This window comes from Protopterus annectens, chromosome 4.part1 (genome assembly GCF_019279795.1).
Source record: "Protopterus annectens isolate FY-2018-M chromosome 4.part1, PAN1.0, whole genome shotgun sequence".
Lineage (NCBI taxonomy): Eukaryota > Metazoa > Chordata > Ceratodontiformes > Protopteridae > Protopterus > Protopterus annectens.
Genome location: NC_056734.1, coordinates 567083666 through 567110285, shown reverse-complemented (window position 1 = coordinate 567110285; position 26620 = coordinate 567083666). Strand labels below are relative to the sequence as shown.

The window sequence follows — 26620 nt, the reverse complement described above, 5'->3', positions numbered from 1 at the left end:
ACCAGCCCCAGACTGACTGTGATCTCTGTGTGCACTTAAAGGAAATTGTACTTTACTGTGTGTATTTGTTATCCTTTCCTCATATATGAAACACCCTCGCTGATATTAGTGGTGAGGAGTGAGGATCCTTGATTGCTGGACCAGGGCATGGACATCACACTTCCATTGCCCTACTCATAAAATTCCAGCTTACTCTGCTGAATGCTTTCTCTGCAATGAGATCCACAAGCAATACAACAGCAATATTTTCTTACATTCTGCTTCCTTCTAGATCATTGCTCTATTAATGTTGTCTAATATTTGCTTCCCCTCCACAAAACCCCGCTGATTAATTTCTATCAGTGTTGGTAACGTTTCTGCCAATCTTTTAGCTAGTATAGGCAAACACTTTATAATCATGGTTTAAAACTGAAATGGACCTATACAAAGCTGGGACCATCTTTAGATATTAAGCCATCACAGCTTTTCTTCAAGGGTGTTGGTGCTTCCCCTCATTTTAAAATACTGTTAAACAAAATATTCCAGATCTTTATCACTTTCTTCCCTCCTATTTTTCAAACTTCCACCAGAATACCATCTGTTCCTGGAGACTTTCCTGCAGATTGATTATACTTCACCATTTTTATCTCATCTCTTCCTATCTTAACTGTTAATTGTTGAGCATCAACTACCTCTAACTTAAGTTTTCCATAAATATTTCCATTTGTGTTTTTTCCTGGATTTCCACATTTCTCTGCTTTATACAACTTTTCATTAAATTTCCAAAATATCTCTAATATCTCTGCAGGATCTCTGGTTATTTATTTGTTTATTTTGTTATACACTCCTCAAGTTTGGCAACAACCCTTTCTACTTTCTGTTGCTCAAATCTTTGTCCTAAAGGTGTTTGTGCTCTGTAGTCATTATCAAAAAACAGCTGCTTAACTGCAATCTTTCTAAACTCAAACACATTATCTAGGCAGTCCCTTAATTTCTCTTTAGCACTCTGAAATCATGCCCCTTCTTGTTCTGGGAGATTCTCCTTATTCTGCACTTCTTAACCATATCTATTGTTCTCGTATTTCTATACTGTGTTTTAAACTTCAGTTTCATTTTGTCCCACTCACTAGCTATAACTTTGGAAAGACTTTCTATCTTCCCTAATAACTCCCAAATAATTTCCACTATCCATTCCTTAAATTCACTTTCTTTAACAGGTATATGGGAAAGTGCCAGTGTCTCATTTTTTTCTTCATTACCCTGCATTTTTATTTTAGTTATTATTGGTCCATGTTCTGAAATAGTTATTGGATGAGTGTCAAAACTTTCAATTAAATGCATGTGTTGTGAAGTATAATTTATGTCTAGTCGAGCCCAGTCAATGTACCTTGGGGAATAATATGCAAATTCTCTCAGAATTCCAGCTACTGAATTTACATCTTACATACCACATATTTTCATAAATGTCTTCAGAAATCTACCCTCTTTTGTCATATTTTCCTTTTAGCCCCCCTCACATATCCTCACTGCTGCAAATCAAATGTCAGTCCCCACCTATACATAATATTCTCTGATGAAAGAGGATTATTTCTCCCAAACATTTCTTAAGGTACATAACAGCAGTTTTAGGTGGAATATAAATACATGCTAGCATAATCCCCTTCCCTTGCCAGTAGCCCCTTACTACCACAAATCTACCATTGCTATCTTTTTTCCCCTCTTCTATCACTATTGGAGTTCATTTAGCAATTACTATAGTTACTCCCCTTTTCTTTTAACCCTAATATTCTGTTGAATATCCATCCAGAAATTAAATATTCTTTCCTTTTTGTCTATACCTGTGAGACCATTCACATTCCAAGATATGTAAAGTGTCACCATTATGACAAAAAATCATTACTCCTACCTGTTATATATGACAGCTTTTTTCATATGTCTATTTCCAACTTTTGTAATACATGTAACCCCTAATGTTTGGCAGGTTCAGCCTTTATGCATTTTTTTTCTTATCAACTTTGGAACCTATGTCATATTTTAGAAGGCTTTTTGTTTCCAATGAAAACTCTCAAACAAACCCCCCCCCCCCCACCAGAACCTGCTAACTTAACACAAACATATAAAACTATGCACAGCTTCAAATAATGATGTTTAGCCCTCTTAATAGGAAATAAATTGCTCTAGACAGCTGCAGTCAAAGACATCATCTAACCTAAAGTTAACGTTGTTCATCTAACCAAAAGTTAACATTGTCGATGCTAAGCTTCATGTCACTGCCTGTGTCTCTACTTATAATAAATGCAGTCTGTTCTTTTTCATCATTGTCTCTCTCCCATATGTGAAAAACAACTTAACATGCCTTCAGAAAATATCAACTTTTAGCCTTTTTTGTCTTTTTGCACTATAATACCTATATTTCTTAACACTAAAAAGGAATAACAAAAAAAGCATCCATATATACTTTAGTATCTTTATCACATACACCAATAACTTTTTTTTTTTTACTATTTAACACAGAATTTATATTATGAAAAGTTCTACAGAAATACTGTTAACAGAAATTGCAATACTTACAGTTGCCTTTTTCCTTCCTTTTCCCATTTCTTCAGTGTCCATCCAAACATTAATGACATGAAGTGGAGTAAAAGCCTTTCAGCCCTCCAGAAGTTTCAAAGTCAACAAAAGTCAATTATTTCTACTTTTTCTTGAGCACCAATATTTCACAAATGCAAGTGATGCTTTTTAATCTCAAATTTATTCACTAATTTTGATGTTGCTGGTCTCTTTCCTGTTCATCTCCATCTCCCAACTCCAGACCCAAGTTCATTTCTAAGGTACTCTCAATTATTCTGGTCAACTCCTGTGCTTTTCTCTGTGTTTGAAGCATTTTTGGAACACTGGAAAAGGTTTCATTTGCAAAGTTTCTCTATGAGCTTTATTATCAAGAGACGGAGAAGCAGAACCCACCTTTGCTTGATGGCTCACTTTTTGTTGGACAAACTTTTGCATTTTCTCCTTATCCTGTTCTGCATCAAAAAATGACTCCTAGAGGAAAATACATTCTGAACACAGATGGATACAGCAGCTTGAATATTACATCTGCCTTTCATTCCCTGATTACTGGAATAAACTTGCTTCTCTTCTGCCTGGTGTACTGTGAATTATCATTTCCCACAAACATTCTACCATCTCCAACTTTAATACTTTGCCCTTCTGCTGCAGTTTTGTCTGGATCAACTCTTCTTTCTGGTGGTTAGGACCATCTTTACTAATACAGTTCTTGGCTCATTTCTCATGGCCAGGTTTGGAGCATACACAGGATGTGCCCTTTCAATAAGCAAATCTTGCTGTGGAATGCCAATCCAGTTGCTTACTTGTACCTTCATAAAATTAATATAGTCTCCTCCTTCCAGTTTCTCTGGTACAGCAGAAAATGTCAGGTTTTACCTGCAAAGCTCAGTCCTTTAACTCAACACATTTTTGAGACATCTCCTCTTGAGCAGTCTCATATTCAGCCTATCTTTTCTTCATTTTGACCTCTGTTCTGTTTAAATCTTTTCCATTTTCCACCTTTTTGTTATTTGAGTTTATAAACCCCTTCATTGTTTTACTTGAATCAGTTCTGAGCAAATTTGACTTATTTTTCCTCTAGATTACTGGGAATCAAGTTTTGCACCAAAGCTGGAGCTTGAACTGTTTTTTTGCTGAAAAGCTGCAGGAGTCTTCCCAGTCATTGTTTTCTCTTAACCTTTTCTTGTTTATTTCTTTCAGGCTGTCTTAGTTTCTTCTTTTCTGACACCCAGGCTGTGTACTTACTAGGCAGCAACTGAACTTTCTAAAAGGGAGATTGTTCCTAGCCTTTATCGCGTAGTTTCTTTTTTCACACTGGGACAGCTGACGTTAAAGCTCTTGATTGGTGTGCAGCCATCTTGGAAAGTCTCCAGTTGCTTATTTGTATCTCAGTTTTGTATTTTCCTGGACTTGGTCACAACATTTTTCTCTTTTTTATTTATTTATTTTTTTATGGAGTTTTGTGGCTTCAGCTTGACATCTTTGGAGGATATTTTCATCAGAAGAGGGTATAACTCAAATCAAGTTAATAATGGTGAATAAATGGTTGCTATACCTACTGGATTTATTAATCTCATTTTGCAACTGTCACAATATTTTTTCTATTAGAGCAACAAAGTACCCAATGGATAAATGAGTAACCGTTTAAACAGATAAATAAAACAAATGCGAAAAAAATCACAGTTAAGCGAAACACTGCTAGAAATAGCATAAAACTTTTAACAACAGGTAAGCGCTTTCACCACTCGTATAGTGGCTTCATTAGACCATATAAAACAAAGTTTTATGCCATTTCTAGCCATGTTTCGAGTAACCATTTGTGCTTTTTTCGCATTTGTTTTAATATTTTTTTCTATGTCAAACAAAATGCCAACAGCAAAAGCATCAGGCAAAAAAAAGTGAGAGATTCCCCTCAAGGGAGCATTGCCGGGACTTATGGCAAAGTATAGTAAAAAATTATGATGTCAATTCCAACTGTGCTAATGAAGGGATGCCTAATTCAAGTTCTATGCTACCAGACATGCACAGGATCCTTAAAATGATTCCTTCTTTTACCACCAGTCCAATTTCCTCTGACTACCTTACTCTGGCAAAACAAACTGAGGGCTTTAAGTAAAAATTCTTCAAATATAAATCCTTGGAGTTAGATAACACATACACTGTTTGCTGCCTTGATTAAAGTAGGATTCACAAGGGTTACATATTTTAAGCTTCCTAACAGAATGGTAAAGAACACCCCCTCTACGCATGGATTTACTGGCTTTTTTTACCCACATTGGAAGTGAGTCCCTCAAGATCCTGATAAGTCATAATGTTACTTTAATGGGTAGTTTACAAAAAGAAATTGACAGTTAATAAAAACATTGTAGATGATTTAATGTTTCCCACCTGTAAGGTTGAATATACTAAAGTTTTGTTTAAGAACACACCAATAAACCTTTTGACCAACTAAAACACATTAGCCAACAGGGCTGTAGGAACACCAGAGATACCATTAGGCAAATAGTTGGAACTTTGACTCACTTGACTGGTTTGAAAATACAGTTCCACTAACAATAACAGCAACAGCAACAATGCTATTTTTTTTAGAAGTCCCACCATTATGGAAGTTGAAACAATTGGCAAATCAGACTCAAATGTACACAGAGGTAAATATCACTTGGCCCAATTTCTCCAGCAGATGGCAGCATGGTCAATAAAGGCATGAAATGGAGAACAGTTACCCAATTTCATTTTTAGACAAGTAATTTATCTAGATAGCTGCAGCAAACAGACTATTAACTACACAAATAGTTATCTGACAGACATTAACAATACAGGTGAATTTAGCATTTTTAATGTTTTTAATTTTACCAGCCCAGAGGTTTCAGACACATAAGACCTTGTTTAGAAAAAGGTTTACTTTCACTCCTACATTGTAGGTGTGCTGACTGAACTTAAAACTCTTCATGAGAAAAGTTCATATTACAGTAGTGTTTGGGGATGGGAAGGTGCAAAACAGAATTGAAACGATGAAGTGCATGCAATCCTCCCACTCCACCTTTACTATATTTAAGAGACTTGATGAGAAAGACATGCAAGTTAATGGAAATAAGAACAGATTTTACAATATGTCATGAGATGAGCGTGACTTGTTATCCGAGCTCTTGAAGGACAACATAATACACATTATTAAACCAGATAAAGGTGGGTGGAGGGAAGTTATTAAATCAGTGGATTATACTTTTAGGATTTCTGAATTAGTTAATGATAAATTTTACAAGCCTGTTTCTAAGAAAGAAATGATTACTGCATACAGTAAACTTGCCTTGTATTTGAATAATTTATTAATCAATCACGTGTTTAAGTTTGATTTTGCTTGTTTACCAGCAAAACACAATCTAGCTGGGAATTGTATACGCACCACCTCCAAATATACAAAATATTTACATTAATATTGTTTATCAGGTCTGGCACTATAAAAATAAAGTTATATATTTTCAGGATAAGCACTATCCTTTCTCATGTCTGTGTGATATCTGTACCAGAATGGCATCTGATGCAGTAAGTGATACAAAAGAAAAAAGAAAATGAAAAAGATGGGAATGAAGAAGAAGTAAAAGGTCCCAAAAGACTTTTCACAAGAAGGAAGCTGGCAAATAGATTCATCTGCAAAGGCCTGAGTGGCATGAGGTAAAACTACTTCCACATCCTTTCAGCTTCATGGAAGGGTCCGGAAATCCTATATTTAGAATGAAAATTCAGATCAGAACCGTTCCAGTTCAGTACAGATCAGTGGGAACATATGCAACTGTGATGAAAACTCTTTATGTCATATTGTTATGATGGGGGGGGGGGGGGGAGAAATAGACTACAGTTGCTGACTAACACTCGTAATACACTCAACCCTTCTATGTGAGCAATGAATTCAGTAAACTGTTCCCCTCAAGCTATACAAGACTTTGCTGTCTCAGGAGTGGAGTACCTCTGTACTGGACTGCACATGAAAATGAAAGATGCAGACTGGCTTTTTCAACATATTTTCAAACAATTCAATTTCTACAATAAATGTCCTATTTCATCTGTAGATAATGTATTAAAGATACCTCAGCTGTTTTGCACCCTTTTGTACATTATCTAAATGCTCAATCTTCTTGGTTAGCATCTCAATTTCCTCCTGCAGATTCTTCTGTGTGATATCGACCTGCTGGCATAACCGAGCAAAAGTGGAAGCCATTTCCCTTTAGAAACAAAGTCAAGAAATTCTATGAGAAAAACTGAATACAGAAGCTTATGTTTCAAGACTTAGCCCAATCATATTTCATCCAGTTATAGGCAACAGGTAAAGTAATACATATGGAAATGTTCTGGTACTCTAATATATTCAGTCAGTTGAAGTTTCTGTAACAATTATTGCCATCATATGGTATTAAAATACCTTTTTTCAGAGACATTTGGTAAATGTGGGAAAGTAATAAGTTGCTGGTGAAATCTTAGTAGAGAGGAAAAACATTCCACTTTAATAGTATTAATTCTACCACACTGTTTCCTGTATAACTTAAAACTAATCATTACCTAACAAATGCAAACTTCATTGCTGAAATTCCTTGCCACACACAAAGTATTTTAATATCATATTGTTTTTAGATGCCACTCTACAGTAAGCAGCAGACCATCAGGATCCTTATTTTCAGTTCATTCTCATGTGGCTCTGCCAAAATCTTCAAATCACCAATCTTGCAAAAGTTCACCTGCTTTGATCTATGCACAGTATCTCAAAGCCAAAGCTAGTCAGCATGTGCATATCTTACCCCAGTTTTTGCATTTCCACAATCCAGTTGGCACAACTAAATTAGGAGGGCTGAGAACAAAGCACCCACTGCAAAGAGCACTCTTAAAAGCTCAGACAAAATTGTGAATACTCATATATCTGTTATAGCTTACTTCAAGCAGATCTCCTGCAATGGGAGGACACTAGGGAAGAATTCCAAAAAAGATCTCAATATGGTCAGGAAGAGAACAAAAAACAAGATGAGGGATTCACAAAACAATGCCTGAAGTGCTATCCTTCTGCAGTCCACCTTTCTTCTAGACAAGAGGACCAAACCATAGTGCTTTGTAAAAGTGTGCAGTTACGATCAGGTGGTCATGACAGAGATATCTAACACAAACTTCTCAAACAAACACTGGAAGAAGCCACCACTAGTCGAATTCCATTTAACTACAATGGCTAAGGACTTGAGGGTTTTCTGTATACAAAACATTAGCCAGTGAACAAGCCATTTATGTAGTGTTTGACCACTGTTGCACAAGCTTTACAAGTAGCAAACGATGCAAAATAAATAATCTATCTTCCTATGGTTATGAAGGGTGCAGAGGTAAAACTGAAGCAGGCAGTTGACATTCAGTGTGTATAGAATCTGCTATCCTTTGTTCTAAGCTTCTGGAAAAGAATAATTGTAGAACAGATTATGTGGCATTTCAGATACTTCATTAAGGAGAACATGAAGACTGTTCTCACGAGTCTTTGTGCTTTCTGGACCAAATAAAGTTCTCTACATATAAGGGCTCAGAGCTTTAAAATTGAGTGAAATAAGAGTCATAACTTGACCTGTTAATTTCAATATGCAGCAGCATGTCAGCAAGTTAGTCATGAAGTTTATGCTCTAATGAAGAAAATGGATGGGAACCAGAAATGAAAATACTTACTTCAAAAACTATTCCATCAGCAAATGTGCAGCTAGTGTACTGCTTTCTACAGGATTCTGAAATGCAAAAAGGACCAAAAGATGGTCCTTAACAATGTAGTAATTGTGGTCTTGATCAAAAAGATGTCTTACGCAAGACAGGCAAACTTGAGATCAGCAGAATGATAGTGGAAGAGGATATATTTTTGCCCACATGCATAATCTTTTCCACTTATCCTTAAAAGTGTAGACTGTGGAAAGCTTCCTGACAGCTTTCAGGACCTCTGAAATCTCTTCCAGTAGGTCTGGTATCTTCAGTGCTAATGAAGGGACAAAGCCCCCAGGTACACAATACTATTTCCATTGTGCTGGAGCCCTGCTCAATGCTTGGACTGGAAATATGTCAAGGTAAGCCAAGAAAATGTCACCAGGCCCATATGGATTGCAGGGGAATTATGACGCTCAATCTCTGAATTTCTCTATGGAATCATGCCAGAAGGAAAAAGAACTACAAAAATGTTTGCCAGCATGCAAAATGTTCCCACAGCTTATCACAAGGCAATCCATTCTCTTCCTCCTTTATATAAGAAGCTGCATTTGGGAAGCACAGCAGTTTCACAAACTGCAAACAGGTCATCTTATAGAGCAATCCTCCAAATTAAAAAAACACCACCACCTGAAAGTGAACATTGTCCCTAGTCAACAGATTTCTAAAAGGATGCTTAAGCTTTGGTACAGGGTGTTCATCTTCAATTAAATTTGTATTATCAAAACATAACAACTTGGCAGCTGATGATTTACTCTTAAATGAAAACTGCCTCCATAGAGCAGAAACAGGAGTTCCCCCTTCCATATGATCAGTTATCCCACTACTGTCTGGCTGTCTGCCCTCAGACATGGTCTTCCACGTTCACATTTTCATAACATGCGGGGCTACTGGAATAATCTCATATCTAGGAGGTTGATGTGGAGAACTTCCTTTAGTGGCACTAACACTCTTAAACCAGGCTAGATCTTAAGTAGGCTTCTCAACTATCCTGTAATGTGTCTTTAGTCAGACACTGAGCTGCAGAAGGAAGAAAATGGGTAACCCAACCTCCAGGCTGTAGGTCAAAGTCTACCACCCTAATAAGAGTGCAAGACCAAACCATATTTGAGAAAGAATTGTGGCTCTGTGGCTACTAGCAGCATAAGGTCTACAGCAGCGCCATAAGCCCAAAAAATGTGTTAGAAGATAGGACCAGATCTTCTGAAATGGCACCCAGGGTGCCAGTTCCATAAGCTCCAGCATCTTGTCCAAGAAAAGACATGCATGGATCTGTGCAGTATCCAGCACCACCCTGACAAAAGGGAAACAATATCTTAAATGATGGACCAGTTAACTGAAACTAAACATTTGGACAATTTAGTGAGCATCCACAGAAATAATGTGACATATAAGGAAAGCTCCCCAGTTCTCATGCCCCTGCACCCGCTGTTTAACATGACTGCCCTGAGGGCACCAAACCTTGATAAGTTAAAAATCTGTTAAGTGCAAGCCTATTCAATCAGCCAGGTGGAACTGCGCAGTCTCCAAATACGTATTCTATAACAGAACACCCAAATTCTGATTAGAGAAAAACATTTTATGGGAAGAAGGTAATAGTGAGCCCAACAATTGAAGCCATTGAAAAGTCCAGGATCAAGTTGATCCCAGAAACTCTGAGGAGTGTGTCACCAGCAAACCAGTAATGCTAGAAAGGGTAAACAAGAAGAATCACTGCTGAAGGCCTCTGCTGTTACATCTACTACAGTCACCCTAAAAGCAGAGTAAAGACCAAATAGCATGTTATATGAAAACACTGTCCACATAAGGCAGATCTAAGAAATCTCCTGGGAGGATCCCAGATAATAACATGCCAACAGAAATCCCAAATTTCTGCTGTTGCTATCCAAGTCCCATGAAAGCTGCAGTATCAGTTTTTTTTTTTTTTTACTGCGACCATCCAAAATTTGATGCAAGTTGTAAGGACGATCTATTAAAACCACCCACAAACTCCTGGGGGCTAGAAAGAGATAAGCACTGAGCCATTCCCCTGTGTACATTGGTTTCCATGACACCATTTCTACGATGGTATGAGAATGCACCAATAACTTTAACATCTTCTGGTCTGTAATAAGAATATGAGAAGGGGAGACAGATGAACAGCTTGAGGGTATGCCCTTTTTCTATGCTGCTGAGGATCAACATGGCCTGAGCAATGGCTCTTCAAAGTAGGGTGAACTGAGAACAGTCTTTCCTGCTCATGACTTGAACGTCACTGGAGGACACAGGTGTGATGTTGGGGTTGGCACTTGGCAGGTTATCTTTGATGTTAAAAGCATTCCTTCTTTGCAAGAACTATTAAAGACTATGTTAGCCTAGGAAAGAAGGCAGTAGGGGAATACAAGCCCCCCACCCTTCCATGAAGGTTCTCTACATTCTGAGACAGATCATCAAACAAAATTAACAACTAACAAGACATGCAACATGATTTGTTTCATTTCCTCGTGGCAGAAGGTGAGCCTATTCTAGAAATTCCAGTATTCCACTCATATCAGAGTTATGGCCATAGTCCTAGCCACATTATCTGTAGTGGTAAAGGTGCAGCAGGCTACATGGAACCCTATCGTAGATACCATATTAAAATACTTTCAATGGGCTCTTGTCCATTTCAGTCATGTTGCAGATACATCTTTTCATGGTTTGCTAAATGAAAGAACAATGGAGATAAGACATATGAAGAGTTAATAGACTAAAGAATAAAATGTCAAAGTGATATATTGCCTTATTAGATCTATGCACAGCTTTGGTTAATCTGCCTTGATGCAGAATATTTAGAAGCTAAGGTGTTGCTGACCTGAGCGACACAAAAAGAATAACAGTGGTGCGACTTAGAAGAGAAGAAAAATACTGATGCGACTTAGGAATCTGAGCCAGAAAGATAAACAGTTTTGGGCATGGAAGACGCAGGTGGTGAGTCATCTTGTATGATAAAGACCTGGATCAAGTGCTTTCAGGTTCACAAAATGACAATTTGAGAGGCTGTAGAAAGGGTATGACCAAGGATTCTAGCCCATGCTATCACAAATAAGCATTTACGCTATTTGGAGTGAAAGACATGAGACAATTGGTCACTTCATGAAGGATATTAGCTGGGAAGCCTTCCTAAAAGATGGGTCCCTCACCTACAGCATAGACAAAGGAAATTTCAAAGGTACTGTCAATCCAGAAGACAGGAGCTTCTATTGCCTCAGATTCAGACAAGGGTGAATACTTGGACAAATGAGACACTCTCTTATCATAGCCAGAACTGCTACTGTGTTCCTTCCATAAGGAAGGGGTCAATGAAGATACCCTTTTCAGCTCAAGTCAGAAGCAGTACACAAGGGGTGGGGTGGGGCCTAGCACTGCCATCAAGATTAGTTGCTATATGCTTTGCACATCTTCCATCATACACTGAACAGATTTTCGAAATCCAACACATGGATGGGAAAGGTAGGGAGCCCCAAACACTGGGATAGGTGGGCCTGAAAAGACTGATGCTGTCTCAATCATCTACTAGCCAAATGCTTGATGGAAGAAGGTGGAAAATAATCCTCAGGTCACAATTTCACTATTTCACATTTGGAAAAATGAAGAACATCTGATGCTGATGAACTTAGGGGATTGGGATGACTGTTGAGCCTAGATGATTGACTGGAGACAATATTTGCAAATATGTACATCTAATTACAAGAGGAGGTGCCTCTGCACTTGAACTTGCTAACATTAGAAAAGGAAGAAGCAATGACCCAGAGAGAAAGGAAGTCAAGGCCATTGCAAAGCAGTCGATTCTGAAGAGTAATCAAGCACAAATGCCTTAGACCTGTCCAAACCCTTCTGCCATTCTTAATCCTGGCTGGTATTCTTAGATGAACTTTCAAGCTAGTTCCTGTGCTCAGTTTTCAGCTCTGCCAGGTGCCAAGCATTATTCAAGATGTCAAGCTCTTTTCTATGACAATATAGGTTCTCTGGAACATCTTTTTAACACCTTTATTGAATTATCACTTGGGACATAGGCAAACATACATTTAAATAAAACAAACAAAACCATATTAACATGTTTCTAGTTACAAATATTAGATATCACATATTTTTTGTATAACTATCATCAATCCAGCATTACATAAATTGTTCAATTCCTGCCTTCATTTAAATTTCACTCCTCCTCCAAACATTATTCCATATGTTTTTTTTCCCCACAATTTCCATTTCTACATAATTTGCTCTTTCTCTTCTCCATATATCCTGCTTCCAGTTCTTATACTTCTGTTACAATATTCAATACTTCAAATACAGTTGGTTTAGCCTTTGATTTCAATTTTGTAGTAGTTTTTTTTGGCAGCAACCAGAACTAAATTATCAAGGCCTTACTATGTTCTACACAATTCAGATCTTGTATCCAAGCTGAAAAAAAAACTCTCTTCCTTAGTTACACCCATTTGCTCAGCCAATATTTCTGACAGAATACTCTGTATGGAATTTTTAAAATGTGCCAACCCGTTACACTCCCAAAAAGAATAGTTGTGTAAGAACTTACCATAACCTTAGATGTCCTTCTCTTCCATGTTGCAGTATTCATAACTGTAGGGAGGTTGTTGCCTGCAGCACTGGACATCTGGCCAGTATACCAAAGTCTTAGGAGCAGGGGTACATGTGACATCTGATGTCAGAGCCATAAACTGAGGTTGGCTATAAATGTGGCGTCTGTGCGTACCCACTTCAGAATGGACTGCCGCATACAGCAGTATCCCTGGTAAGCAAGAAGATAAATGGAGAAAGCTTTTCAGACCCACATGTGAGACCAAGCCAGAGGGTGTCATATGGAGGCATGTTCCTGCTGCTTAGGAAAGATAGGAGGAGAAATAAGTCTTGGCAGGTAAATAAATAGGTAAAGAGGGGGTAAGAGGGTGGGACTGAATACTGCAACATGGAGGAGAAGATCATCTAAGGTTATGGTAAGTTCTTACACAATTATTCTATGTCCTTCTATTCTCATGTTGCAGTTTTCATAAAGTACAGTTGTGTACACTTACCATAAATGTAGATGTTGGAGTGTATTCACTGTTGCAGTCATTACATTTGGGTAATCTGCTGGCAGGTTGCCCTCAGTCGGCCTAAATAACAAAGTCTTGGGTCCTGCGTCAGTTGCAGTCTCCTCTTCCATGACGTCAGGTCATCAGGGGTATAAAACATATAGCCAATGCCATTTTAATCAGTTTTTCTTGCCCCAGATGTCAGGTGCTCCCCAAATGGGGAGCAAAAATATATAAATAAACTGTAAATATATAAATGCACCTTAGAAACATAAAATTTACCTTCAACTAAAAGCAAATACACCACAAAGGCTTTTGACTATAGTGAAGGAAAGAAAAGGTATAGAATGGGGGATGGCGGGTGGGTAACCCGGACTGCAACAGTGAATACACTCGAACATCTACATTTATGGTAAGTGTACACAACTGTACTATGTTCTTCTTGTTTTACTGTTGCAGTCATTACATTTGGGTAGAATCCCAAAGCTATGGATGGGAGGATGGAACTAAACAGCATTAGGAGCAGCTACAAGGCCCTGCAGGACTGAAGTGGCAAATCCTGCACTGGAGTTAGAGAAGAGAGGTAAATGATAATGCTTTGTGAACGTATGAACAGAGCTCCAAGTAGCAGCTTCTAGAATGTCTTTGGTTGGGACCCCTCTGAGAAAAGCTGCTGAAGTAGGGGCAGCCCTGGTGGAATGGGATCTGATCCCCTTGGGCACAAGTTTACCATGGTGCAAATAGCAGAAACGAATGCAGTGGCTTATCCATTTAGAAATAGTCTGCTGTGATATAGCCTTCCCCTCTGATCCTGCAGCAAATGCTACCAGTAGTTGGTCAGACTTTCGTAAAGATTTTGTCCTGTTTAAGTAGAATCTTAGTTGTCTGTGTACATCCAAAGAATGCAGAATCTGCTCCCCCTTGTTCTGCAGATTTGGGAAAAATGTTGGCAGGTGAATGGTCTGGTTAAGAGCCACACTGGATACCACCTTAGGCATAAAAGAAGGATTGGTCCTGAGGGCCACCCTGTCCGGGTAAAATATAATGAAAGGCTCCACTGCCATGAGAGCCTGTAGTTCTGAAACCCTTCTAGCTGAAGTGACTGCCAAAAGAAAAGATGTCTTCCAAGATAGAAATTTTATATCTGCAGTAGCTGCTGGTTCAAAAGGAGGCAGGGTGAGTTTTTCCAGCACAAAATTGAGGTCCCATGCAGGAGTTGGTGCTCTCCTGGGAGGCCTTAATTTTTTGGATCCTCTGAGATACTGTTAGCAGTGGATGAGAGAAGAGGGGAGGCTCTGTGTTGTAATGAGCCGAGACGGCAGAGGCATGGATTTTTATTGAAGAAAAAGATAGGCCCTTGTCAAGCATCTCAGTTAAGTATTGTAAAATCTGACGAATATTGGGCTTTGATGTGTCTACTCCTTGTTCTTGGTTCCAAGCACAGAATCTCTTCCATTTATCAGCATAAGATTTTCTAGTACTAGGCCTTCTGGCTTCCAAAATGACATCCATCACATGTTTACTGAGAGATGTGGTTTGAAAAATTAGTTGATTAGCCATGCTGCAAGATTCAGAGTTTGGAGCTGAGTGTGCAGAATTAGATAGTTCTGCTGAGACAGTAGATGAGGTGTTTGAGGCAAGTACCACAGAGGAAGCTGTGACATATTCCTTAGAATTGGGTACCAGTGTTGGCGAGGCCAGTCCGGAGCAATTAGAATCATTTTTGGTTTTTCCTGTCTGACATTTAGTAAGACCTTGGAGAATAGAGGCAGAGGGGGAAAGGCATAGACTGATAGGTTTTTCCAGCTGAAGGATAGAGCATCCACTTTCCATGCTTTTTTGTGATGGTCCTTGTGCAGAATTTGTCCAACTGATAGTTTTGGGGAGAGGCAAATAGATCTATGTCTGGGCTTCCCCATTTCTGTGTTAACATGTTGAAGATTTGTGGATCCAGTTTCCATTTGTGCGGGTCCATAAGATTTCTGCTTAGGTTGTCTGCCAGAGTATTTTGCTTTCCTGGCAGGAACTGAGCTTGAAGATGTATTTGGTAAGTCAAGGCTGTGTTCCACAAGGCCATGGCTAGTCTGCAAAATGGGTAGGAAATGGTGCCCCCCTGCTTGTTTATGTACCACATAACTGTGGTGTTGTCCATCTTTACCAGTAGTTGTCCTGGATGAAGTAAGTCCTTGAAGGCTGTCAGAGCATTCTGAACAGCTAGCATTTATTTCTGGTTGATATGCAGATGCATTTGGTTTGGGCTCCATTTGCCCTGAATGCATCTCCCTGCCAGGTGGGCCCCCCAAGCATAGTTTGATGCATCTGTAGTTAGGGTTTGGGTGGCAGGGGGTAGAGTGAATGACAGTCCCTTGCTTTGGTGACATATCTCTGCCCACCAAAGAAACTCCTGTTGTAGGCAGGGAATGAGAGGAATCATTGTTTCCAGGCTGAGACAAAGTTGACTCCATAAACTTTTTAGGTACCACTGAAGTTTCCTTATATGCAGTCTCACATATGGAATTAGTAGAATGCAGGATGCAGGATGCCATGAACCCCAAAGCCTGCAGAATTTGTCTTGCAGATAACTGGGTTTTTGTTGCCAGTTGTTTGAAGTATGTTGTCAGTTGCATTTGTTTGTCTGGCATGAGGTAAGCCATTTAGGCAGTTGTATTCAAGCTTGCACCCAGGAATGTAATTATTTGAGAGGGTACCAGTTATGATTTCTTTTCGTTTATGGTGTACCCTAGGCATGCTAGAAGCCATTTTACAAACACCAGATGTTGAAGAAGAGTGTCGTTGTCCTCTGCCTGAATGAGACAATCGTCCAGATAAGGATACATTTGAATGTTTCTTAGTCTGCAGAATGCAATTACTGGTGCCAGGCACTTTGTAAAGACCCTGGGCGCGGTAGATAAGCCAAAGGGCAGTGCAGAGAATTGGTAATGCAAAAAACCTGCTTTGAAGCGGAGGTATCTTCTGCAAGATTCCCTTATTGGGATATGCAGGTATGCCTCTTTTAAGTCTAGAGTTACTAACCACACATTCTTGCCTAGCATAGGCAGTAGCTGTTGTAAAGTCAGCATTTAAAATTTTGGAATGTCCAGGAACATGTTCAGAATCGATAAGTCCAGTATTGGGCGCCACGACTTGTCTTTTCTGGGTACCAGGAAAAGTTTTGAATAAAATCCTTGTTGTTTTTCCTTTTCTGGTACTGGTTGAATAGCCCCCATATCCATGAGGGACATGACTTGTTTCTGGGCCTATGCCCACTGGTTTTGTGGCAGATCCGGCCATCCATTTGGAATTGGCAAAGTATGGAAATGAAATCTGTACCCCTGGGATACTGTGTTTAATAATTAACTGCCAATTTTGAGCAAGAAGTGCTAGTTTTCCCCCCAAGGTGGCTGCCAAAAGATAAGTGCTTGGAGATGGTAGAGGAAAGTCATTGAGACTGCTTACTGTAGGGTTGTGCTTTGTTACCTCCAGATTTGGAGGTGGAGGCACCCCATTGCTTTGACCTGTAAGATCCCCGTGATTGATATCTGGAGCCTTTCGAGTGCCTGGGTTTGCCCTGAGTGGCTCTGTTGGACACAGGAAAGGACCAATTTTTAGTAGGCCAGTGCCTACTGAACCTGGGTGGCTGCAATTGCAAGAAATCTTTTACAGTTTGCATAGATTTAGCCTTGTCTTCCATTTTCTTTAAAACCTCTTCTGCCTTATTACCAGAGTATCATGCTGCAAAGGGCCATCCAACAATTTAGCTTTAACATGATCAGGCAGATTTTGCTCCTTGAGCCAGGCATGCCTTCTTATCACAGATCCAGTAACGGCGGCCCTACAAGAGGCCTCCAAGGAATCAAAACCGCATTGCAAAGTATGCTTTGCAACCAGTTCTGCTGAATGCAATAAATCCTGTAACTCTTTATTTTCTACACAATCAGAAATCAACATAATTTTCTGTTTCAGTAAGCCCATAACATGCTGTTGATATTTAATCATATGAAACTGGCAGTTTAAAGCCCTGATTGCCAAGGTTGCAGACGTATAAACCATCTTACCCAATCTATCCAGCGCCCTGGAATCTCTATCAGAAGGGGTAGGATTTTAGGCTGTAGAAGCCTTAACACCCTTGGGACCCTGAGAAATAGTCTCAGGATCAGCAGCAGGATTTTTGAAAAGAAATTTGTGGGAGTCAGGAACCCTGTAATATCTGTCTGTCTTACTGGGAGCTGGAGGCAGGGAATCAGGAGCCATGCTTGATTCCGAGAACACATCATCCACAATGTCTAACACAGGAGGTATTGCCAAAGGCCTATGCTGAGGTAGAAGAAGGAAATCCCTAAGCCTCTTTTTTGATTCAGAGAAGTCTTGACTCTCCCAGTGAAAATGTTCCCTTAAAGTATGCAAAGATTCGCCAATTAATCCTCAGAAGGAGATGCAGATGGGATGGATTCCTCTGCATCAAAATCCTCATAAGGTGGAATAGAAAATTCCTGATCAGAACGGGACAGAAGAAATGGAAACCTGATCTGAAGCTTCATAAACAGTGCCTTGCCTAGGCCTCTTAGTGGGGGGTGTTGGGAACCTCTGATCAAGGTAATTAAATCCTCAGCCATTTTGATGATTTGCTTTTTAGGCATAGGGGCCTGAGCACGTGGCTCATGCATCGGTTTTTTAGACATAGAAGTTGTTTTTGTTGATGGCATCGGTTTAATATAAAAATGTTGAGGCCTGAAAACACCCTCAGAAGCCAGTGCCTGCTCAGCAGCTCCGGACCCATCCAAGGGAGAGACATCCACGGGTTCAATACTTTGCGAATCTCGCAGCATACCAGACTCTGAATGGGTCTCGGTAGAGGCCTGCAACTCAAAAGTAGCGGGTATCAGGGGCTGCGAAAGTGCCTCACTTAGTACCGGCGACTGGCTTAGGAGAAGCTTCGTCGTCAGTTTTGTACCTTGACGGTCTGTCTCTGTCTTTTTCCTTGCATTTTTTGTGAACTCCGGTTGTCGGATTGCTAACCAACGACATTTCAGGGTAGTTAAATCTTGAACCAAAATATTTAGAAGCAAAAATATACTGACACCTAATAGTGCGTTGGTTAAATTTAGCACAAAACTGACAGCAAGGCACGTTGTGATCAGGGCCTAGGCAAGGAATACAGTACAAATGAAAATCCTTATGAGGTATTTGCTTCCCACAAGTAATGCGATTATTAACTTTTACTGACATCGGTAAGGAGCAAGAAAAAGTTTCCCCAACGGGGTACTTAACTTTAGTTTGAAGACTTCGGTTCTGAAACTCGAAAACGAAAATTTCAGGAGTCGACCGACCGGCACTTGCGAACTGCTTCTGCTTTGGGCACCGCGCAGCAAGAAAGACTAATTAAAATGGCATTGGCAGCATGTTTTATACCCCTGACGTCATGGAAGAGGAGACAGCAACCGACACAGGACCCAAGACTTTGTTATTCAGGCCGACTGAGGGCAACCTGCCAGCAGATTACCGAAATGTAATGACTGCAACAGTGAAACACGAAGAACATCTGTACGGACAGTACCAAAGCTTCTAGGTATGAGCCTGGGAGGAGGGATGTGGTCCCTGGTCTATGAGACCATGAAGGATGGATCTAGCAAATCCAGCTCTAGCTCTGGAGACCAAATCTAGTTTATAATGCCTGGTAAATGTATGGACTGATGACCAGGTAGCCACTTCTAGGATAGAAGCATAGTCTACCCCCCTGAAGAAGGCCGTTGAAGAAGCAGCTGCCCTGGTGGAGTGAGCTTTCACATTTCCAGATAGAACTTTCCCATGAAGGGAGTAACATGCAGAGATAGCCTTTGACATACATGAAGATATAGTCTGTTTTGAGACTGCCTTCCCCAAGGCCCTTGGGTGGAAGGAGACGAACAGCTAGTCAGATCTTCTAATAGGTTTTGTTTTTCTAGGTAATACCAAAGTTGTCTGTGAACATCTAAGGAATGTAGAATCCTTTCAGAGGAATTCTGAGGTTGAGGGAAGAAGACGGGAAGGTTAATGGTCTGATATAAAGATAGCTCATTAACCACCTTAGGCATGAAGGAAGGTTAGTCCTGAGGGAGACCCTATCTTTATGGAAGATGAGGTAAGGAGAGGTGGCCACCAGGGCTTGTATTTCTGACACCCTCCTGGCAGATGTGAGGGCCACCAGCATAACAGTTTTCCAGGTGCACAGCTTCAGTGATGCTGAATGAGCTGGCTCAAATGGTGGTAAGGTAAGTTGCTCCAGGACAAAATTTAAGTTCCAAATAAGAGGTATTGGCTTCCAAGGGGGTCTGATATGAAGGACCCCTTTCAAGAAGAGCTTAACCTCTAACCTGGATGCCAATGGAGGTACCAAAGGCAGGCAAGTGGAAATGGCAGACAAGTGGACCTTAAAAGAAGAGTACATCAGTCTTGAATGTAGACGTTCACACAAGTAAGAAATGACCATGGGTACAGGAATGAGTAAAGGGTCCTGTTTTTTCTTTTGACACCACCTGGAGAATATTTTCCATTTTGACACATAATTTCTCCTGGTACTAGGTTTCCTGGCCTCCTGCTGGACATTGAGTACATCTTCTGAGTACAGGTGTCTGAAGGGGATCAGAACCCTATGACCCATAAAGTGAGTTTGAGATTGGTCAACTGAGGGTGCATTAGGGATCCCCTGTCTTGTGTTAGTAGGTCTAAACGGTGGGGTAACCTGTGATGATTGCCCTTGGCTAAAAGGTGAAGAAGGGGAAACCAGTGCTGTCTTGGCCAGTAGGGAGTCACCAGCAGGACGTTTGGTTTGACCCTCTTTATCTTCAAAAGGACCTTCTGAATCAGTGTGAATGGGGGAAGGCATAGAGATACATCCCCACCTAAGAGAAAGAGAAAGCATCCACTTTCCAGGCCTGGGGGTGTGGATCCCTTGCACAAAACTGAGGCATCTGCCTGTTCTGGGAGGAGACAAACAGATCTGCCTGAGGAATACCCCACTTGTGTATAAGATCCAGGAATACCTCTCTGTGAAGCATCCATTCGTGAGAGGATGCAGAGGTTCTGCTGAGCATGCCTGTCACTGCATTCTCTGTTGAAGGAATGTACACTGCTTGCAGGTGGATATGGAGTGTTGATGATGGGGTCCAGATCTGTATGCCTAGGCTGCAAAGGGAGTACAATCTTGTCCCCCCTGCCTGTTTATGTACCACAAGACAGTCATATTGTCTGTGACTACTTTCAAGGTGCCTGGTAGGAGGACCTGTCGGAAGGTCTGGAATGCTAGGTAAAGGGACCTCATCTCTTTGATGTTGATGTGGTCCCTTTGGCCGAGTGGAAGCCACTCTCCCTGTACTTTGCTTAGTTTGTGATTGTTGCGCAGGACTGCCTGCCAGCCCATATCTGAGGCATCTGTGAAGATTTGCTGTAAGGGTGGACGCATCTGCAAAGGGATTCCCTGGTTGAGACTGATGGTTGCAATCCACCATTCCAGTTCTTTTTTCAGGCATGGTAGAAGAGGGAGTGAAGTGTCCAGAGGGTGAGAATGTTGGTTCCAAGTCATCTTTAGTACTCACTGAATCCTTCTCATATGCAGCCTTGCCACAGGAAACATGGGTATCAGGGATGCCATGTGGCTCAGGAGTTCCCTTGCTGTTAGTGTTTGAAGAGTGAGGAGTTTGTTGAAATAATGGGTGATGTCTGTTATCTTCTGGCAGGGGATGAAGGCTGCCATTTTGTTTGTTCTGATCCTGCACCCTAAGAAGACTAGGTCTTGTGTGGGGATCAGGTGGGACTTTTCCTGGTTCACGGTGAACCCTAAGCCTGCCAGGGTGTTGGTCACCTGGTGTAGGTGATGGTAAAGGGTGTGATGGTCCTGGTGCAGTATTAACAGGTCATCTAGGTATGGGTATATTTGAATACCTGGAGTTCTACAGTGGGCAATTACTGGAGCTAGACACTTTGTGAACACCCTGGGGGCTGTGGATAGCCCAAAAGGCAATGCCGAAAACTGAAAATGCAAGGAACCTACTAAAAAAATGTAGAAACTTCCTGTAGCAGGGGAGAATTGGAATGTAAAGGTAGACGTCCTTCAGATACAGGGATACCATAAAGGGCTGGCTTGGAATGAGGGGCAAGAGCAGATGCAAGGTGAGCATTTTGAAGGTGTGAACCTTGAGGAAAAGGTTGAGGACAGAAAGATCCAGGACTGGTTTCCAAGGACCATCTTTCCTTGGGACCAGAAACATCCTGGAATAAAACCCCTTGTTTATCTGTTGTGGTGGTACCATTTACATGGTGCTGAGCCTGTAATTGATTGAGAATAGAGGGGGAAGAGATGAAGCTGGCTTGGAGGAGGTTGGGGTATACCCTGGAAGAGGGGTAGTGTCCACCAAGTTAAAAAATAACCTTTTTAAATGATAGAGAGGACCCAGTCATCTGAGGTGATCTTCTGCCAGGAGTGTAGGGAGACAGTGAAGCGAAGGGACACGGGGTGGAAGGAGGTAGTAGGTTTGAGTCACAGAGGAGGGGTCTGCTCTGGTCAGACTGTTTCCAAAAAGGAGTGGTAGTGGCAGAGGAAGGAGGTCTATGGATTGAATGTTTCCTAGGTTGCCTCCGTCCTTTTAGCCTGAGGTAGAGCAGAATGAGCTGACTGTCCCCTAACAAAGGTTGTCCTTTGAGGATAATTCCTATGGTATCTAGGAATAGGTGAAACCAGTAAATATTTTAAATTTTGCAACTCCTTTCTCTTTTCTTGTAGGGGATTTGAGGAGTTCTGCAGAAGCTTCACAAAAAGGGCCTTAGTATCTAATGGAGTGTCTAACAACTTGGCTAGTACATCCATAGGAAGGGGTTGGATCCTTACCCAGGAGTATCTCCTTAGGACAGAGCCTGAAGTTGCAGATTTTGAAGAGGCTTCCTCTGCACCGTAACTGCACTTAACAGAGTGCCTAGTCACCTGTGAGGTGGTGGAAAGTAGGGTGTGAAGTTGGGTCTTAACAGGTGAGTCTGGTACTTCAGGTAAGAGAGCTGAAGCCTTCGAGAGAGTGTCCAAAACAAACCTGGCCATGTGAGTTTAGTAATTTAGGGCTCTAATGGCAAGAGTAAAAGAAGTATAGACCTTCTTGCCTAGCCTATCCACAAACTTGCTGTCCTTGTCACTAGGGAATAGAGAGGATGAGGGGAGCTGTCTAGAGGATATGTCAGCAGAGACTGCTATGACTGCAAGGTCTGCAGGGGGATTCTTGAACAGGTACAGTGTCCTGAGGTACTTTATAGAACCTGTCTGGGTGCTTTGAAGCAGGGGGCTGAGAATCAGGGGCCTGTGACGTAGCCATAAAGGCATCTTGAAAGGCTGGCAGCAAGAGAGGTACAGCAGATGGGGAGGGCTGATCCATTTTTAATAATTCAAAGTACCTCTTTTTTGTTTCTGAAACATCTCAAGCCTGTCATTTAGTGTTCTCGCATGAGAGAGAGAGTACCCCCAAATGAAAATTCTTCCCCTGGAGACTCAAGGCTGATAAGAGTCCTCTTCCTCGGGGTTGATAAAGTCCTTGGGGGATTCAATTTGAGAGCAGTAAGTCAGGGATTCTTCAGAGGAGGAGTAGTCTTCCTCTGATTTCTTTAATGCCTGCGCAGTAGGGAGAGCAGACTGAGGGACTTGTCACTGGAGGGCCTGGAATGCCTTGAAGAGACTTTGTGAGAAAACGTCCCACCCAGGTGCAGGTTGCTGTTCAGTATGTCTTAATTTCTGTTTCCTCTTCAGAGGAGTAGAAGGAAGGGTCGATTTAGAAACCGACGTCTGGGAGGTTGGCAGAGCAGGAGTAGGCCATTCCGACACCAGGAGCTGATGGCTGGTCTGCCTCAGCAGACGTACTCAGCATTTCCACTGGACCAGCTTCCATCGCGGTCCCCGATTCAAGCTGGGAAACGGACATCCGATGGGACCCTGGGTAGCATCTGCCTTGAGAGTCTCACTGGATTCCTGAGGTGCAGCAAGGGTGTCAGGCCTAACTTTTTTTGGCCTTCTTCCGGGGCGACTCGTCAGAAGTACCTACCCCTGCCCTCCATACCCAGTGCTAGTCGTTGGAGTCTCTGGCTCTCGAGATATAGTTTGAGTGCAACCAGATGACTGCGGAGAGCTTTTGGCACAAACAATTTACAAATTTCACAAGACGTATGGTCGTGGGCTTCCCCTAAACAGAATACACACTTGTAATGCGTGTCCTTGTGAATAATTTGTCTCCCACAAGCATACTTCCCCTTTCTAGTTGACAAGTATGTCTGAAACGTTAAATAATAGTCAAAAAGAAAAAACAAAAGGGCACTTATCTGTAGCGGATGGCTGAGTCAAATGAGCAAACCGCTTCCCAAAGCTGGCAATCGAAGTTCCAAAGATCACTGAGGCAGAAAAGTTCTGGAGTGGATACATGCAGACATCACATTTACAGCCAATGTCGGTTTATGGCTCTGGCATCAGACGTTGCACGTACCCCTGCTCCTAAGACTTTGGTATACTGGCCGGATGTTCAGTGCTTCTGGCAGCAACCTCCCTACAGTTATGAATACTGCAACATGAGAATAGAAGGACATCTCATGTTCCCAGTTAACTCCTTCTTCCTCATCATACATCCAACATTTGCCATTCACCAGAGGAAAAACTCTCTGGAGTGTGCTTAGGATATAGAAATACCTATGCAAACACTTCCACGCAAAAATCCTAAATCTTCTACACTTTTTTGCATACTCAGAAGCCATACATATGCCCTCCCATTGTTTCCTTGTGAATTGCTTATCCAACCTCTCTTGCCAATTTTTTCTAGTCTCCTCTGATTGATTCCCACAATCTTCTGCTCTGGATTAGTGCAATATTTTATATGCCCTACTAATTATCCCTTTTTTAACAGCATTTTGTTTTCTACATTCAACTAAAAACTCTACCAGAGCAGGTCTTTCACTCAGGATTTCCCTATCCCTTTCTCTGTCTATACTCTAACATCAACACATTAGGCAAAACAGTCTCTAGCCTGCAGTCCGAATGTCTTCTTGGCCTCTTCCCATTCTGTTACCTTTCGCTTTTTAGTTACGTGCTCCAAACACCTTGGCTCTTTTGCTAGTTTTCTTCAATAAATTCCAGGCCTCTCCTACCTATTCTCTGTACCCCTAATTGCAGTCATCCCTATAAGCAAAATCTCCTTTCTCCATTCTCATGTTGGCTTAGTTCTTTGAATACTTTCTGCTACTTTATAATATTGTTTCTCTCTTAAATTCTCCAAGTCAAAGTATGATTAAAGTTCAAGAAATTAGTATTGCTTCAATCTTTGATGTTAGCCAGAAGTGCTCTTTGCAGCATCCGCAATGTGACCAGTATCAACTCCTTCTGCAAGTCATATGAAGTTACATGTATCGGTAACATATTTAAGTTGTTGTTGTTCTTCTCCTTTTGGCTTTTACCGGTTAGGGGTCGCCACAGCGGAACTCCGGTCCGCTAATGATTGGCAGTAGATTTTTTACGGGTGCCGAGGTGCCAGCTCGATGCCTAACCGTCAACGAAGGCACACCCATTCTACGCATGTCTTTTGAATGCAACTCGACCGCGGAGAGGACATGCAGACTCCACACAGAAGGCGCTCCAGCCGAGAATCAAATGGGAGAAACTCTTGCTGTGAGGCAACAACACTACTGCTGCACCACGACGGCTTCCTTAATGACCTGTTGCTCCTACTACTGTTGGAACTGTTTCTGCCTGCAAATCCTGGTATTTTATGACTTTGTATCTCTGTGTATGCAAGACATTGCAGTCACTAGGTGTAGCGATTTCAATGATCAGTGCTACTTTTGTCTTCTTTTCATGGGCTACTAATATCTAGTTTTCTCTCATCTATTTTGAACTGTTGGTAATGAGTAATCCCGTATGATATAAACTTCATCATTTTCTGCAATGCTTTGTGGCTCATGTTTCCAATGTTTTTCAGCTACTTCAACATTATAATGCTTGCACAATCCCCAGTGTACCAGTCTTGCCACATTATTATTACAGTCATTCTGCCATTAGTATATCACAACCAGCAATGAGATGTGCAACTGTTTCCAGTTCTGTTTTACAAAACCTACATGTGTCTACTTCTCCCACACGTTTATTGGACTTTTTAAACCAACATGTACGTAAGCCCACTATCTTGGGAAAATATTAACCTTTCATCTTTTGGTTTAAATTCACCTCTCCTTAACTATTCCTGCATTCAATCCTGAATGACATGAGGTTGTTCCAAGAGTTTTCTATATTTGCAAACTATATTTATGCATTTTCCACATTTCTTGCCTTCTTATCTAATAATTCACCTTTTATTCTTTCTTTTGTTTTTTGGCACATTCAGTTGCTGCCTAATTTTTATCTACTTCTGGTTTGATTTCCATTCCTGCTAAACTAAGCATGGAAGTCATCTTAGACATAAGTCTCCTCATGTTTTAAAACTTTCAGTATGTTTGGGTCTTGTGAGGTCAGCAGTTATGTATGCAGTGCTACGACTGCAGATCTACACATGTAATCAATTTTGAGGAGGGCCAAACCTCCCTTCAGAATGGAGAATATACAGTGTTGGTTTACAAGACAAATCACTTGATAAGCATGAAGCATCCTTGTTTTCCTGTCCAACTTATCCAACACCTTTTGGGGCAAGTCAGTCACTCCAAAACTGTAAGTTAGGCAGAAGAGCAAACTGGTTTATAGTGTGGACTTTGTTCCTAGATGTCAGAGTAGTTTTCAGTATTAATTTTAGTCTTCTAAAATATTCCTTACTAAGTTTTATTTACATTTATTCATGTTTTATTGTCGAGCCTTCATTAATTCCCAAATATTTATACACTCTCTCTTGTTCAAGTTCTTTTATTTCACATTCCTGTCCCAGGCTGATGTTTTCTTTGCACTGCAGGCTTCCTGCTTTAAAGGTTGCTTTTGCACATTTATCAAGACCAAATGACATTCTTATAATATGTATGGCTGTTGTTATTGTCTTTCAGGATCTGCATCCAAAACCCCACTCAATTCCATCACCATCCCTTTAAACTTTGAACTACAGCTTCCTGCTTGTATTATGTATATGAGCCTTAACTGTGCAGCTGTAAAACATCCCTTCGAATTAGGTAATCCTAAACCACCTTATACTGTTGGAAGGATGAACTTAACCCACTTCACCCTTGTCCTCCTCCCCTCCCAGATAAATTCCTTCAGCTTTTTATCAATCATTGTCCACAACATCTACTCCGGGGGTCTATGTTAAATCATCGAACGCTTAAAAAAGCGAACAATGATTTAT

General features: G+C 41.0%; 1 protein-coding gene across 5 annotated transcripts in view; it reads right to left on the bottom strand.

Annotated features, from left to right (window-relative positions):
• Window positions 1-26620, bottom strand: part of MFN1 (mitofusin 1) — a 1379005-nt gene that overhangs the window by 63829 nt on the left and 1288556 nt on the right. For all 5 annotated transcript variants that reach the window (XM_044070376.1, XM_044070375.1, XM_044070373.1 and 2 more), the window contains exon 18: window positions 6633-6767. In XM_044070376.1, the coding sequence (XP_043926311.1) occupies window positions 6633-6767 (135 nt within the window). The remainder of the gene's footprint in view (window positions 1-6632; window positions 6768-26620) is intronic.